The sequence below is a fragment of the Aethalodelphis obliquidens genome, unplaced genomic scaffold (assembly GCF_003676395.1).
Source record: "Aethalodelphis obliquidens isolate GAN/ISIS:26980383/991018 unplaced genomic scaffold, ASM367639v1 scaffold65, whole genome shotgun sequence".
Taxonomy (NCBI): Eukaryota; Metazoa; Chordata; class Mammalia; order Artiodactyla; family Delphinidae; genus Aethalodelphis; species Aethalodelphis obliquidens.
The window spans coordinates 4,741,390-4,757,095 of record NW_020838009.1 but is presented as its reverse complement, the minus strand read 5'-3'; the positions used below and the strand labels follow the sequence as shown (position 1 = coordinate 4,757,095).

Here is a 15,706-nt window from a genome sequence, read left to right as displayed (position 1 = left end):
TCCACAAGCTCCCAGGATGTCTGCAGCCCTCAAACCCACAAGGTGATCATAGATCTCCTATAAAGGGGGCTTGCAAAGGCCAATTCCCACCCTCTCCTTCAGTTACCAAACAACTACTGAGTGTCAGCTGTTTGCAACTCCCCTCTCACACCAGGCTCCTGGGAGAATACAAAGATGCTCCCGGCATCCCCGTGGGCATGACTGTTGTGAAACAGGAAAAATGACCCATGCCTTGGTGCTGTTTGGATTTAAGGTTCTATCCAGGCAAGGTTCTATCCAACTGGGATGAAAACATTCCAAATGCACTTGAACTCCAAGGATCCAGAAGACAGTCTGGTACAGGGCAGAAGCTGCCTCATTTGTCTCAGTCACCATCTCTTGACCCCTCCACATAGGCCCTGTGCTGAGGTCTAGAGATCTGAGGTTTACGGTACTCATCTTTGGCCCTAAGGAGCTCCCATGCTGGGGGAAAAAACAACAGAGTAAGAAATAAAACAACAACAACAAAATATAAGGTCCAAAGATGAAAAAGAAATGTATCACAGGAAAACCACAGATCAATGTTCCTTATCAATATAGATGCAGAAATCCTCAATACAATGCAGCAGGCAAACCAAATCCAGCAACACAGAACGAAGACTACACACCGTGGGTTTATCCCAGGAATAAAAATTTGGTTCCACATAAGAAAATCAATGTAATATACCATATTAATAGAATAGGGTATATTAATAAAGAACAAAAACTGTATCTCAATAGACACAGAAAAAGCATTTGGAAAAAAAAACACCACCACCCCTTCATGACAAAATAGTCAACAAACTAGGAATAGAAGGGAACAACTTCAACCTGATAAAGGGCAGCTATGAAAAACCCACAGCATCACTCCTATGCACGGCTGTATCAGAAGTCCTACCTGGGGCATTTAGGCAAAAAAAGAAATCAAAGCATCCAGAATGGAAAGGAAGAAGTAAAACCATCTCTGTTTGCAGATGACATGATCTTGTATCTAGAAAATCCTGCTCTTGGAGGAAGATGCAGACACAGCCGCAGCCCCAGTGGAGCCCTGGACTGCCCACTTCTGCTCCTGATTCACAGCTGTACTGTTCCATCTCCCTGAGGAACAGTCTTTCAGGAAGCCGTGATGCAGCCACGGCTTTTAAAGATACCAGAAAGACACCCACGGAACCAGAGGTGGCAATTCACCGAATTAGAATTACCCTGACCAGCCACAGTGTAAAATCTTTGGAGAAGGTGTGTGCTGTCTTGATCAGTGGTGCAAAGGCAAAGAATCTCAAAGTGAAAGGACCAGTTCAGATGCCTACCAAGACTCTAAGCATCACTACAAGAAAAACTCCTTGTGGTGAAGTTTCTAAGATATGGGACTGTTTTCAGATGAGGATCCACAAGCAGCTCACTGACTTGGCACAGTCCTTCTGAGATGGTTAAGCTGATTACTTTCACCAGTACTGAGCCAGGAGTCAAGGGTTGAACTCACCACTGCATATGCTTAAATCAATTATTTTGAGAAATTATGTTGTTTAAAAAAAGAAGAAAAAAACATCCTATGGAATTCACATACACAACACAGAAACTACTGAAGTTAATAAACAACTTCAGCAATGTTGAAGGATATAAGATGAACACACAAAGCCAACTGCATTTCTATACACTAGCAATGAACAATCCAATTTACAACAGAATCAACAAGAATAAAAAACTTAGGAAAGAGTTTAACAAAAGATGTGTAAGATTTGTACAATGAAAACTATAAAACATTATTGAAAGAAATTAAAAATGATCTAAATAAATTGAAAAACATCCTACGTTCGTGGATTTAAAGACTTAATATTGTTCAGATGGCAATACTCCCAAAACTGATCTACAGATTCAACACAATCCCTATTAAAATCCCACCTGGCTTCTTTGCAGAAATTGACAAGCTAAAATTCCCATGGAAATGCTAGAGACCCAGAATAGCCAAAACAATCTTAAAAAGGAGAAGCAAATTTGGAGGACTCACTTATCCCAATTTTGAAACTTACTACAAAGCTACAATAAAATAAAGACATTGTTGTACTGACATAAGGATAGGCACAGATCAATGGGACAGAATTGAGAGTCCAGAAAGAGACCTATACATTTGTGGTTAATTTTCAACAAGGGTGCCAAGACAATTCAATGGGAAAAAAATAATCTTTTTAACAAATGGTGCTGGGACAACTGGATATCCTCAGGCAAAAGAATGAAGCCGGACCCTTACCTAACACCACATATAAACATGAACTGAAAATGGTTCATAGACCTAAATGTAGGAGCTAAACTATAAAACTCTTACAAGGGGCAAATCTCCATGATCTTGGATTTGGCATTGTTTCTTAAATATGATACTAAAAGCACAGGCAACAGAAGGAAAAACAGATAAATTGGACTTTATTAAAGACTTTTGTGCTTCAAAGGACACCATGAAGAAAATGAAAAGACAGCCCACGGAATAGGAGAGAATATTTGCAAATCAAGTATCTGGTAGGGATTGAGTATTAAGACTAAAAAACTACGTCTCAACAATAAGAACACAAATAACCCATTTTTAAAATGGTTAAAAGATTTGAATAGACATTTCTCCAAAGAAGATGTAAAAATCAGCAGTAAGTACATGAAAAGACATTCAACGTCATTACTCAATAGGGAAATGCAAATCAAAACCACACTGAGATACCACTTCACAGCCACTAATCAAAAAGATGGACAATATTAAGTGTTGGAGGATGTGGAGAAACTGGAGCCCTCATACACTAGTGATGAGAATGTAAAATGTTGCAGTCACTTTGGAATAGTTTGGCGGTTCCTCAAAAGTTAAAGACAGTATTACCATCATGTCCCAGCAATTCCACTCCCAAGAGAATTGAAAATATATGTCCACACAGAAACGTGTACATGAATGTTTATGGCAGCATTATTCATAATTACCCAAGTGTGGAAATAACCACATGTTCATCATCTGACAAAAAGATAATGTGGTATACTCATACAGTGGAATATTGTTCAGACATATCAATAAAAAGGTGATACCACGTGTATAAACTTCGGAAACACTATTACATTGTGCAAGTGAAAGAAGCTGGACATGAAAGATCACGTATTGTGTAATTCCATCTACACAAAACGTCCAAAACTGGTAAATCAACAGAAACAGAAGGTAGATTGGTGACTGCCACTGGCTGAGGAAGGGGAGGATGGAGAGTGACTGCTTCTGGGTCTCGGCTTTCTTTTGGGGGGTCTTAAAAATGTTCTGGAATTAGACTGTGGTAATACTTGCATAACCTGGTGAATATACTGAAATTCATTCAGTTGTATACTTTTAAAGGGTAAGTTTTATGGTATGTAAATTATATCCTTTTTAAAAAGTCTAGGAGTGTGTGTGTTGTGAGGGACTGGTATGGGATGCTACCCATACAGTTAGGCACTGGCTCTGCCCCCAGGAAACCAGGGGCTTCACAGATGAGACTTTTGAGCCGAGTTTCACGGGATGAATGGGCTTAATGAGGAACAAGGAAGGCATTCCACGTAGGGCAAAAGCATGTTCAAAAGCTCAGGAATGGCAAAGAGCACTGCAGGACAGCTCTGTATAGGGGCCTCTGTATGACAGGAAGTTGGGGCTGGGAGGTAAGAGGAGGCACATGCCACACCAGTGAGTCTGGGAAACCCAGAGAGTGACAGGCTCCTGTGTGTTTTGCTTAAATCAAACAGAAACATTTGTAGAAATTCCAAAGAGAAAATTTCAGTTTAGTAAGCTCTAACTCTCCATCATGTTTTATTTGGGTAAAGCATTGGGTTTTTCTTTGGGAAGCCATGCCTTGCCCCCGTTAATCCCTAAGGTTTTACTAGAGGGACTCTGTACCCTCACCCCCACCCCCAGGACCATGTGACCTAGGCCTTGTCAGTGACACCACCTCATCCTCCCAGCCACAGTGATTGGTCCAGGGAACAGCACATAGCTCAAGATGGGCCACTCAGAGGCAATGAACAAGGGATTTTGTGGAAAGCATCAAAAGACTCTTCTGGTGATCATTTTGTAATGTATAGAAATATCGAATCAATATGTTGTACACTGGGAACATGGTGTTAGACCATAGGTCAATTATACTTCAATTTTTTTAAAAAAGGGTGTGGACATAGATTCTCCCCTGGGGCTCCAGAATGAATGCAGCCTGCTGACAAGTGATTTTATCAATAGTTTCAGTGAGAGTGACTTCTGACCTCCAAAACTGTCAATAATAAATGTATGGTGTTTTAAGCTAAAAAAAAAAAGAAAAAAGAAAAATAAAGGGACTCTCTTTCCCTGGGTGGCTAAGTTAGTAAGACATAACCAGTAGCCTTCTGTTTGGCCACTCTGCTGAAATGTGGAAATGCCAAGAATGAAATGAAGCTAAAATGGAGGAAAGCAGATATTCCAGAGAACACTGCTTGAGCATCTGGACCAATGCCTAAAGCTTTGAAGCACCACAAAGCACCTTAATGTCTGAAGCTTTTCCACAAAGTTTTTAGTTACATGAGCCAATGAATTCCCTTTTTAATTTGAGCCAGTTTGAGTTGCAACTAAAACAATCCTGATGAACGCAGTAGGCTATGTTTAGACAAACAAGTCTGTACTCAAGACCTAAAAATATCAAGGCACATTAATTGTGGAGGATCAGGGCCTATCCTTGCCACCATCAATATTACTGTAGGTGAACTAGGCATCTCCTCCCAAGAACGTGTCTGCTCGTGACAGTGACATAACTTACATGGCATTTGTATGAGCCAGTGCCACATCTGGCCTTTAGGAAGTGCTCAGGAAAAGAGGGTTATCTTCTACTCATTTGTCCAAGAACCAATTGTGTATTAAGCCCACAACATGTGGGACTTCCCCGGCGGTCCAGTGGTTAAGACTACGCACTCCCAATGCAGGTGGCACAGGTTTGATCCCTGATCAGGGAAGTTCCCGCATGCTGCTCAGCACGCCTTAAAAAAAAAAAAAAAGCCCCCAACATCTGCCCCGTCCTGCCCCAGGAGGCAGGGAAGGCACATGGCAGGGGGGCAAGTCAGGTCTAGGAGCTGCATTCACAAACTCACAGGCTTCCAACTGAGTTTTCTTTCTGCCTTCTCTGAAGACAGCACAGGGAACTATATTCAATAGCTTGTAATAAACTATAATGGAAAAGAATCAGAAAAAAAGAATAAAGACATATATGTATATATATATGCATAGCCAAATCACTTTGCTATACACCTGAAACTAACAAAATGTTGTAAATCAACTATACTTCAATTAATTTTTTAATCTAAAAATTAAAAAAAAATGCCAAGCTGGTATTAAAAATTAAGCAGAATGGAAAGTATACCTGATTCCCACCAGCAGTTACTTCAGTGAAGTTTTCTGACTCAGAATGAAGTTTAAACTTTTAATAATTGTTTTTAGCATTCAAACAGCATTCAGAAAGGCAAATGAACTGGCAACAGAACAAGTAAACACATGAGTTTAGCTGAAGGCTGTGTCTGCAGGGACTGACTAGGAAACAGCCACCCTGGAGGGCAGAGAGGGAGGGATTCTGCTGGCTCGTTACCAATGAGTCAGGGCTGCAGGCCAAGTCCCCTAAGGGGATGCCCAGCAAGGGCGCCCCGGCCTGCCAAGTCCAAGGCACCTGCGCCTGGCACCAAGGGAGCAGAGGTGGTAAGAAAGGAATTCTTTCCCTACAGTCCTGTGGGGCTTGAGAGTCCAAGGACAATGCTGGTCTGCTGCCTGCAACAAAGGGCAAGGTAAAAGGCCCACCCGTCTTGGGAGTCAGCAGGTTACATCAGCTTGTTGCATATACAGTGACATTTTTTTATTGGTTTTATTTCACAAGCTCCATTTGCCAGGCAATGCACCTGGGTCATGTACAGCATTCACTCCTCACAGCACCCCTATGAAGTAGACACTACTATAACCCCCACATGCAGGTGAGGACACTGAGGCACAAGACGGGTTAAGCAACGTGCCGCACATCACAAAATCAGTAAGTGGCCGGGTCAGCATTCGCACACAAGTCTGTGCTCTCAGCCCCTCCACTCTGCCGCCTCTTCAAAGAGGATTTAGAATTCTTGGGATTCTTAAAACCTTTGAAAGTAATTTGAATATGCGCTTAGGAGACCTGGCCTTGCCCCTGCAGGCCCATGGGTGGTAGCTGGGCACTATCCATGTCTGCCTGGGGTTTCCCTCCTCCTTGGCAGACAAGCCCTTTCTTAAACTCTCCTCAAACTACCCCACTGAGGTGTCCTTTCTCTTGCACCCTGGCTGATACAAGGGGGTATCTGAAGGGTAATATTTACTTTCTTTTTATAGTTCTTGGTATATATATTTTTAAACATTTTAAACTAAGTATTCTAATGCAGAGTGATAGAGAATTTGAGTCTTAAGCTAGAAACAGAGAATGGATGTTTATTATGGGAAAAATCCTTTGACTAGGCTTCCATGGTTATGTGACTCTAGAAGCAGCAAGTTGTTCTGGGGAAAGATGATAAACATAAATAAGCCGCCTGGTTTGCTGTGTGTGGTTCAGCAGATTGCCTCTCCCTGGATTCCACAGTTCAGGGCGGACGTTTGCACAGGAACCCAGAGGATGAAGTTGGGGCAGCCATCGGGGTAGTCTGGGGTGGCCCTGAAGCAGGCACCTGGCAGGAAAGGCCCTTAAGGTGACTCCCCCTGGAGAAGGGCAGATGCCCTGGAGGCTGACCCAAATTCAGAATCAACAGGTTCATGCAACAGCTGAGGGAAGCCACTGAGGACTTAGGGACCCTAGCAGATGTCCTGCTCTGAGGAAGGCAGGCTGAACATGTGACAGCCAAGAGAAGTTGTTCTAGGGCACCAGAGTGGGCTGTCACAACCCTGTGCATGTGTCCCCAGAGAGTGGGCAGGCCCATGGACCATGGGGAAACCTTCACTTACACCAGCGACACCTGTGGTCACCACGGTCAATCAGTGTGCACATCTAATTTTCTGGTGTCCCAGTCCAGCTTGGGAAGGACTGACCCCTGGAATTCTTTGACATCCAGGGGAAGGGTGATCTAGAGGGAGGTATAAGAATTGTTGCTTATGGACATAAAGGCTTGAGCATCACCTGGAAAAGTAAAGTGAAGGAGTGTGCCCCAAGTTGGTGACACAGGGTCCCAGACCAACCCGCCCATGGGGGCAATCTTTGTGTCTCCAGCTCTGGGACCAGGAAAGGTAGGATGATGTCATCCTTGAATAAAAACACAGAGCTATCACCTATGCCATGAACATCGTGGAGAGCATGTTGCCTTTCCTGTGCATGCTCACCAAGGCGGGTAGGGTGGGGTAAGGGCGTCAATGCTGGTACCACTGCTAGACTCACAGGATGATGAACTCAGATCAGAGCCACAGCTCTGCCCATGGATAACTTCATGCCAGAGAACATCAGATAAAGGAGCACCACCCCCCAGTCCCTCCCAAGGGCAGGAGACATCCTCGCAGGCTCAGCTGCCCTCCAGTCTCTCCCAAGGCTGCATCACAAAACACATCCATCTGTTCTTCTGAAACCACCCACTTCATCTCTTATTTCTTCCTCATTTTCAATTCCTGCTTTTCTAATTATTCTCAGTATCTAAATGTCCCAATATAAAGAAGCAATACTTATAGAGACTATTTTACTTCGGTTTCGTTTTTGCAGCTTTCCCCAATCTGATTCTCCCCAAAGGCTGCTGGGACCAGCCCAGCCTGGCTACCCCACTGCACGGCAATCTGACAATTGGCTTATCAAGACAGCAGGACGGTTGAAGGTGCTGTCCTCCTTCCTCTGGGTCCCCACGGGGCTGAGTTTCTGTTTCCTCTGTCCTGGCCCCAGTGGAACTCAGACGTGTCCATCTGTCCATAGGCAAAGGTGTGGAAGGACCTGCACCACAAGGCTAACAGTACTTAACTTGGAATGTATGTGAGGAAGAACAACCAACAGCCTTCTGGGTTATTTGACTTTCTTTCAACAAAGCACATACATCTTTTGTAATGAGAGTTCTGGGGCTGTTAATCTGGGGCTGTTAATCACATCCCTCTGCTTTATTGCTGGATCTCACAGCCAAGGGAGGGTGCTTCTTGCCACCCCACCTCCACTGGCCTGCCCCACCGCACCCCTAGTCTGGACATTCCAGCCTGCACTACAAATGCAGAGGAGCAGGGGTCAGGAGCAGGGAACATGGTGAACTTCAGACCCACCTGAACTCTACAGGTGGGTCTGAGAGAGGGCCAAAGCCAGCTGGAATAACGACCTTCTTGCCATTTTAAGCAAATCAAGATAAATGTGAAAGAAGCTACCTTGTGTCATGTGGAAGTGAGTGAGGGGTGAGGGAGGAACAACTTTCCTTCCCCAAACTCCTTAAGAGGGTCAACCGGTTGGCAACACCTATTACTATCCTATGGATAAAGACAGCAAACCGGAGAAGGAAGCTTCTCCTTAAAGTCATATTCAAGGAGTTTTGTTTTTTTTTTTAAAGCTCTGTTTAAGAAATCTACATAATTATCTGTGTATATATCTGTCCCCTCTCACTTATTCTTAGGGTTTGCCACAGAGGGAGGGAAGCTCTCAATATTCTTAACTGCAAACAAGCCATTGAAAACCCTTTCTTGAGTTCAATCAGTTAGCTTAATATTTGACTCCTAAATCAGTTTGATCCTGACCTGGTTTATCTTTCTCAAAGGTGACAGTGCCCTAATTTCCAGACAGAAAATATTGTTAACCCCTCTCCTTCTCTTCCACTGCCCCCAATAAATTACTATACAGTGAATCTCTAGTCTAGTTTTTCTCAAATAGGATCTTGCACTGAGATTGTTAAAAATGCAATTACATTCTTACTTTCAAATGATTCAGAGAAATGAAAGTGTGTGGAGAGAGAGAGAACATGTGTACACAAATATGGCAAAAATATTAACAAAAGGTAAATCTTTTTTTTTTTTTTTGCGGTACGCAGGCCTCTCACTGTTGTGGCCTTTCCCATTGCGGAGCACAGGCTCCGGACGCGCAGGCCCAGCGGCCATGGCTCACGGGCCCAGCCGCTCCGTGGCATGTGGGATCCTCCCGGACCAGGGTATGAACCCATGTCCCCTGCATCAGCAGGCGGACTCTCAACCACTGCACCACCAGAGAAGCCCCAAAAGGTAAATCTTATAGGTGAAGAGTATACAACTAAGTATTCATCCTACTATTCTTGCAACTTTTCTGTGGGATTGAATTTGAAATAAAAAGTTGAGAAAATTTTAAAATAAATAAAATCAGCAGTTATGAACCCCATGTTGAGCCTGCTGACCCACATCTCTGGGGGGCAGGGCCGAGAATCTCACCATTGCCCTGGACAATGCAGTCTCAAATGGCTAATAGAAAATATGAGGTGAGAGAGCAAGCAACAGTTAGAAAGCTCACATCATACAGATGGGTTCTGGACTCCCACACACATCACTAACCCACTCGAGTTACTGGGAGAAAACCTAGAACTAGCAGAGGTGCCAACCCTGTAAGCTGTCCTGACCCACCAGGAATGGCACTGAGGGTGGCCACATCGGGGCCAGACACAGGACCTGCCCCCATAATGCTCTACGTATTTGGGGTGGGGCTAGGAACCTCGAGACATCTGTGTGACAGCAGTGCTTCCAGGTCAACAAGGTGGCCTTGTTAGCAAGTGGGGGAACCTCTGGAATTCAACCTCTGGTCTCAGCCTATTCTTTCTTTGAGCTAAGTCACACCTGCTGAGCCAGCTTCTTGCCAAACCACAAAAGGGGAGGAAAGAAGATTCCAGAGCTGACTGATTTCTGTCTCTCCTCTCGACAACTAGTGTAAACAGAGAGCTATTCTGTCTGATCACAATGTCAACTCATCTGTAAAAAAAAAGCACATAACAATTGTCTGAGACGTGTCAACCTATCACCAAACCTTCCTATCTCAGATGAAGAGACCGAGGCTCAGACAGTGAAGTGACAGTCACGGCCAGGGGAGGACAGAGCCAAATCTGAGCCCAGCTTTGGGCCAGTCGATTTCATGTTTATAACCATTCACAAGAATATATGGACTGTATGGGAGAACAAAGAAGAAATCACAGGGGGTACTCCTAGAAGCAGAGATGAGATGCCTTTTAACTTCAAGAACTTCCACAGTACAAAGGTGAGGGATAACACAGGTCAAAACCTCTCAAGGAGGCCTACATTTAAACTGGGGGAAGGAGCTCAAATTATAGGCATTGTGAATAATGTTGGTAAACACCTCAAAGTAAACAATTAGCAGAAAGCTAGCTGTCACACAGGTAAAAAACTCCCTCAATGCTCAAAATTAATAATAATAGTCTATGAAAAGCAGAGAAATAGTCACGTGAACCTCTAACTTTTTAGCCAGAACTCAAGAGGGCAAACTACCAAAGCTGCTGTGGATTAAAGATAGATAATGAAGCCAAGCTTCTCATTCCATAAAAGGCCAAACAAGAAAATCACTCACCTGAAAAATCACTGTCTAAATACAAGAAGGAATACACAACATACAAATGTTTTGTGATGCATCCACACAAGCACACTGCTCCTTGAAATTTAAAGAAAAAATTTATTGAAGATCTGAAAAACAATTTCTAAAAGATTGACTTTTCCAGAAAACTGTAGCTACACAATGCATTGCGTCTATCATGTTAAAACGTGCATTAGACACAAATACAAAAACCATGAAACAAGCCACCATTCTTTGACAATCTGAGCAAAGATAAAATGCCTAAGGAACAACATGGATGACTTGCAAAGGATGGGCTCTTTACTGTAAGCACCATAAAAAAAAGGGGGGAGCACAAATGGATGAGTGTGTTCAGTTATACACACTGAATTGAACCTTTGGCACTAGGAATCAGAGCATTTTGTCATATAGCATTAACACATATTATAAAAGTGCGTAGTGTCAAAGGAATAGAACCACCAGCATTCAAAAGCAGCTTTGTCAACTAAGCAATAAAACACTCTACAGTACGTCTCTTTTGTCCATCATTGAATACACTGGTAGCAACTTTGAAATGAAAAAAAAAAAAAGAAAAGAATAAAGGAGCTGTAACCCCTTTTATTTTCTGTTTAAAATCAAACAGAAAACAAACATCACTTCTGTTATACACTAACATTTCCAAAGTACATCATTTGTACAAGAGAAGGACTAAGAAACAAAAATGTGTTTACAGAGATCCAAACAAGAGTGAGTATAAGCGCCTCACACAGCTTTCCGATGGTACTCAGGAGGAGCCACTTCATAATCGCTGGCACTAAACAAAGTTGCAGAGTTCTTTGCCAGGTATCTAAAAATGAAATATTCACTACAAGCATGAAAAAGAATCATATTTTGATACTAATCTCTTCTTAATTATATACAGAAGCCACACAAAGCACTTTAAAATATACTAAAATAATCACAACCTCACAGTAAAACTATGTAATTATAACTCAGGTAAATAGGGTTATGTACCAGACAACAACACAAATAAGGATGGAAGTCCAGAGTTACTCCCCTTATTTCAAATAAGCAAAGAACAGGAGTCACCAGAATACCAACCTGAGCACCTGGACTACCTTTAAGAAACAGGTGTCGTTAGTCTAAAAGAATAACATCTAGGTGTTTTCTTTAGCTCTCTGAAATCATATTAAATATAAATTCAGAAATTGACCAGTATTTCTCAAGTTTAAACTTGGAATTAACACCATAAAAATCAAAGGGACCTGAAATGTCCAGTAGTAGAGCACTTTCATTTCATAAAGAAGTGGGGGTAGAGAAAGGATATTAATTCATCATTGGTAAAGCAAAGACTATAAAGCTGTTTAGATTCCCAGGTTCACGTTGGTTTTAAAATTATTATAAAATACACGGTGCCATTTTAAGAAAATTCAAACACAGAACTATATAAAGTAGCAACGGAAAACTCCTTCTCGCCCAAAACTATACCCAAGAAACAACTCACTGTTAAGTATGATCCTTATTTTTCCAAATCTATTCCAAAGATTGAAAGTGTTTCTCTACAAATCAGAGGAATCATACCATACTCTACTGCAATTTATTTTTTTTAAACTGACACAACATGGACATCTTTCTTGATTCATATATTTAGACCTACCTCATCTATTAATAACGGTTTAAAATTCTTCACCATTTTCTTTTTCAAATGCAATAAACATGCTTGGAAATCTTTGTGCATTCAAGTATTTCTACAGGATAAGTTCCCAGAAGCCTAACTGTCTGGTCAAAGGGTAAAAAGCACATTTGAAATTTTTATATGCATTGCCAAAATGCCCTCCAAAAAGCTGTAAAAAGCAGGATTGCCCTTTCCTCCATTTCTCCAAAATTATAAGCCAATCGACAAGAGATATTTTAATTATGTTAAACACATTTTAATGGCCTTTTTACTGAGACTTCTGTGAATTTCCAATGTCTATTTTTCACTGGTTTGGTCATCTTTTTCATATTAAGAACTCTTCTTTGTGTTAAAGATACCAGCCCTTTAACATGTATGTGTAACATACATTCCCTTCATCTTTAAGAGCTTACATTTGCACTTACATTGTTCCATTAACAATGTATCTACTCTTGTACCAATACCACACATTGTTGTTTAGTTTTATAATAGTATCTATATAATGTCAATCTATCACAGAGTAATTTTCAGTACAGTAGACTAATTCACGTTTTTATTTCAAGCATTGATTTTTAGACTTACTTTAGAAAATCATGAAGATAATTCAGTAATAAAGCAAGGCTCTTCTCATCCAGAGGTGTATAGGCCAACATTGCTCCAATACGTACTATTTAAACAAAAGAATTTAGTCAAAGTTATATCCAAGGTAGCACTATAAGCATGTATTTTAATTACATGAGCAAACGCAACAATCACTGATTCCTTTAAAGTATATGATTTTAGAAACCGACTTTGGATTTTACTGTATTAAATAAAAGTTCAAATTGGAATTACATCATTATTTTTGAAATGTTATTTTATGTTACCACTTGATATAAATTAGGAAAGACAAAAATATTAAAGGCTCAAAGGAAAAAAAGTAAAATTGTTTTCTAAATGGCAGTATTACCAAATAATCTCAGTAGATGTGGCGCTCCATACACCTGGGACATGGGCGCATCAGGGTGATCTGCGAGGATCTCAGCATACTGTGGTCTCTCAAATTTGTAGAGCAGCTGAGTGCCCAACATTACATTGAAGTATTCCTTGATCCCTGCCACAACTTCATTAACAGCATACTCCCTGATAAATGAATAAAAATATTTACCTTCAAAGCAGGTCACTGAAAGGAATTGAGAGATGAAGATTAAGTCAACCAACTTAAGGGTAACGAATTAAAAGGTTAAACTAATGACCCTGAGCCTCTACTGAACAGATTTTTAAAACAGAGATTTAATAAGAAGGCAAGAAATCAATTCCAAAAATAGACCAGTGGTGAGCAAACTATAGCCCTCAGGCTAGGGATGGTTTTCACATCTTCAAATAGTTGTATTTTAAATGGTTATATAGGTACTTAGATATAGCTTCGATTTTACCTGCAACATTTACTTATCTGGCCCTTTAAGAAAACATTTACCAAACTACAGTAAGGTTATCACCTCACACCAGTTAGAATGGGCATCATCAGAAAATCTACAAACAACAAATGCTGGAGAGGGTGTGGAGAAAAGGGAACCCTCTTCACTATTGGTGGGAATGTAAATTGATAGAGCCACTATGGAGAACAGCATGGAGGTTCCTTAAAAAACTAAAAATAGAACTACCATATGATCCAGCAATCCCACTACTGGGCATATACCCTGAGAAAACCATAATTCAAAAAGACACATGCACCCTAATGTTCATTGCAGCACTATTTACAATAGTCAAGTCATGGAAGCAACCTAAATGCCCATCAACAGACGAATGGATAAAGAGGACGTGGTACATATATACAATGGAATATTACTCGGCCATAAAAAGGAACGAAATTGGGTCACTTGTAGAGACGTGGATGGATCTAGAGACTGTCATACAGAGTGAAGTTAAGTCAAATACAAATATATTAACACATATATGTGGAACCTAGAAAAATGGTACAGATGAACCGGTTTGCAGGGCAGAAACAGAGACACAGATGTAGAGAACAAACCTATAGATACCAAGGCGGGGGAAGTGGCTGGGGTGGGATGAATTGGGAGATTGGAACTGACATATATACACCACTATGTATAAAATAGATAACTAATAAGAACCTGCTGTATAAAAAATAAGATTCAAAAAACGAAAACAAAAAAAGAAAACATCTGCCAGCCAAACTCCCTAAAGCAATGAAATTCTATTTTACTAGTTTCTGATGTTTTTTAATTTATTTATTCTATTTTTTATTCTTGGCTGCGTCGTGTCTTCGTTGCTGCGCGCGGGCTTTCTCTAGTTGAGGCGAGCGAGGCCTACCCTCCGTTGTGGTGCGCGGGCTTCTCATTGCTGTGGCTTCTCGTTGCGGAGCACAGGGCTCTAGGCACGCAGGCTTCAGTAGTTGTGGTGCACGGGCCTAGTTGCTCCGTGGCACGTGGGATCTTCGCAGACCAGGGATCAAACCCGTGTCCCCTGCATTGGCAGGCGTATTCTTAACCACTGCGCCACCAGGGAAGCCCCTGATGGTATTGTTTTAAAGTACACGTTTCAGATAATTTATTTAGAAATAATGTTTGAAATGTCTTTGGGTATACTTCAAAGATATGTATATTCTTACTTATTATCTGTGTTTCCTCGAGATTTCTTGTAATTTGCATAATCCTCTAGAATGGAATCCACATTCTTCTTGGCAGGAAGATAAAAGAGCTATGAAAACAAAAATACACTTGAATACTAATATCTTCTTTTTCAAAGGAAAAGTATACTGGAGAAGCTTTAACGCAATAAGAGATGGCCTAATAGTATTACAAAATAGAAAAGGGCACTGTTCAGCACTTAAAGCACGGCTCATGTGACTGACTAAAAATTTAGTTTTATTTAACTTCAATAGCCAAAAGTGGCTAGTGGTTCCCATACTGGACAGCACAGCTCTGAAGACTCAATCTGTTGGACACATTACACTATTACTATATGTGGAATACACTTGCACATAAATTTACCTCTGTGATATTATCAAGTCATCATGTATTATATAGTATTATGTGCCAGACCCTGTCTGAAGCACTTACCTGAATATTCTCTTCATCCTCACATCAATACTATGAGGTTGAGACCCATTATTCCACTAAATGTAAACACTAAAACACAAAAAGGCCGGGTAACTTGCCCCAACTCAGTAAGTGGTAGAACTCAGCTAAACTTAGCAGCTGCTTTTAGCTCCAGAAGCAAATCAAGAATCAAACGAAGTCCACATTACTGTACAGTATATGACTGATGTCTATGAAGTTTCGTAATCCTCACACAGTCCCTATTTCTCCCCTACCCCTGCTTGTGCTATTTTAGAAATTGGTTCTTTTGTCCTGTAGAGTGCCTCATTCTGGACTTTGATGACTACCCTTGTGATGTTACGTACATACCTCATAATGTCCCTATCTCCTGTACACAAGTAATTAGACCTAGGATCTTGTCAGATTCAGGTTCTTTTTAGAGGTCACAAATACCATGCAGCCAGTATTGTGTGCTTCCTATTACATTCCATTAGCAG

General features: G+C 41.2%; 1 protein-coding gene across 3 annotated transcripts in view; it reads right to left on the bottom strand.

Moving 5' to 3' along the window:
* The window catches only part of MORF4L1 (mortality factor 4 like 1), a 35,080-nt gene that overhangs the window by 1,965 nt on the left and 17,409 nt on the right, over positions 1 to 15,706 (bottom strand). For 2 of the 3 annotated variants that reach the window (XM_027089257.1, XM_027089260.1), the window contains 4 exons: positions 14,780 to 14,868; positions 13,118 to 13,290; positions 12,751 to 12,835; positions 10,594 to 11,340 (listed from right to left, as the gene is read on the bottom strand). In XM_027089257.1, coding sequence (XP_026945058.1) covers positions 11,256 to 11,340; positions 12,751 to 12,835; positions 13,118 to 13,290; positions 14,780 to 14,868 — 432 coding nt within the window. In that variant the 3' untranslated portion in view covers positions 10,594 to 11,255. Of the gene's footprint in view, positions 1 to 10,593; positions 11,341 to 12,750; positions 12,836 to 13,117; positions 13,291 to 14,779; positions 14,869 to 15,706 lie in introns of those variants that run through there. The other variant, XM_027089258.1, reaches the window with a different exon arrangement.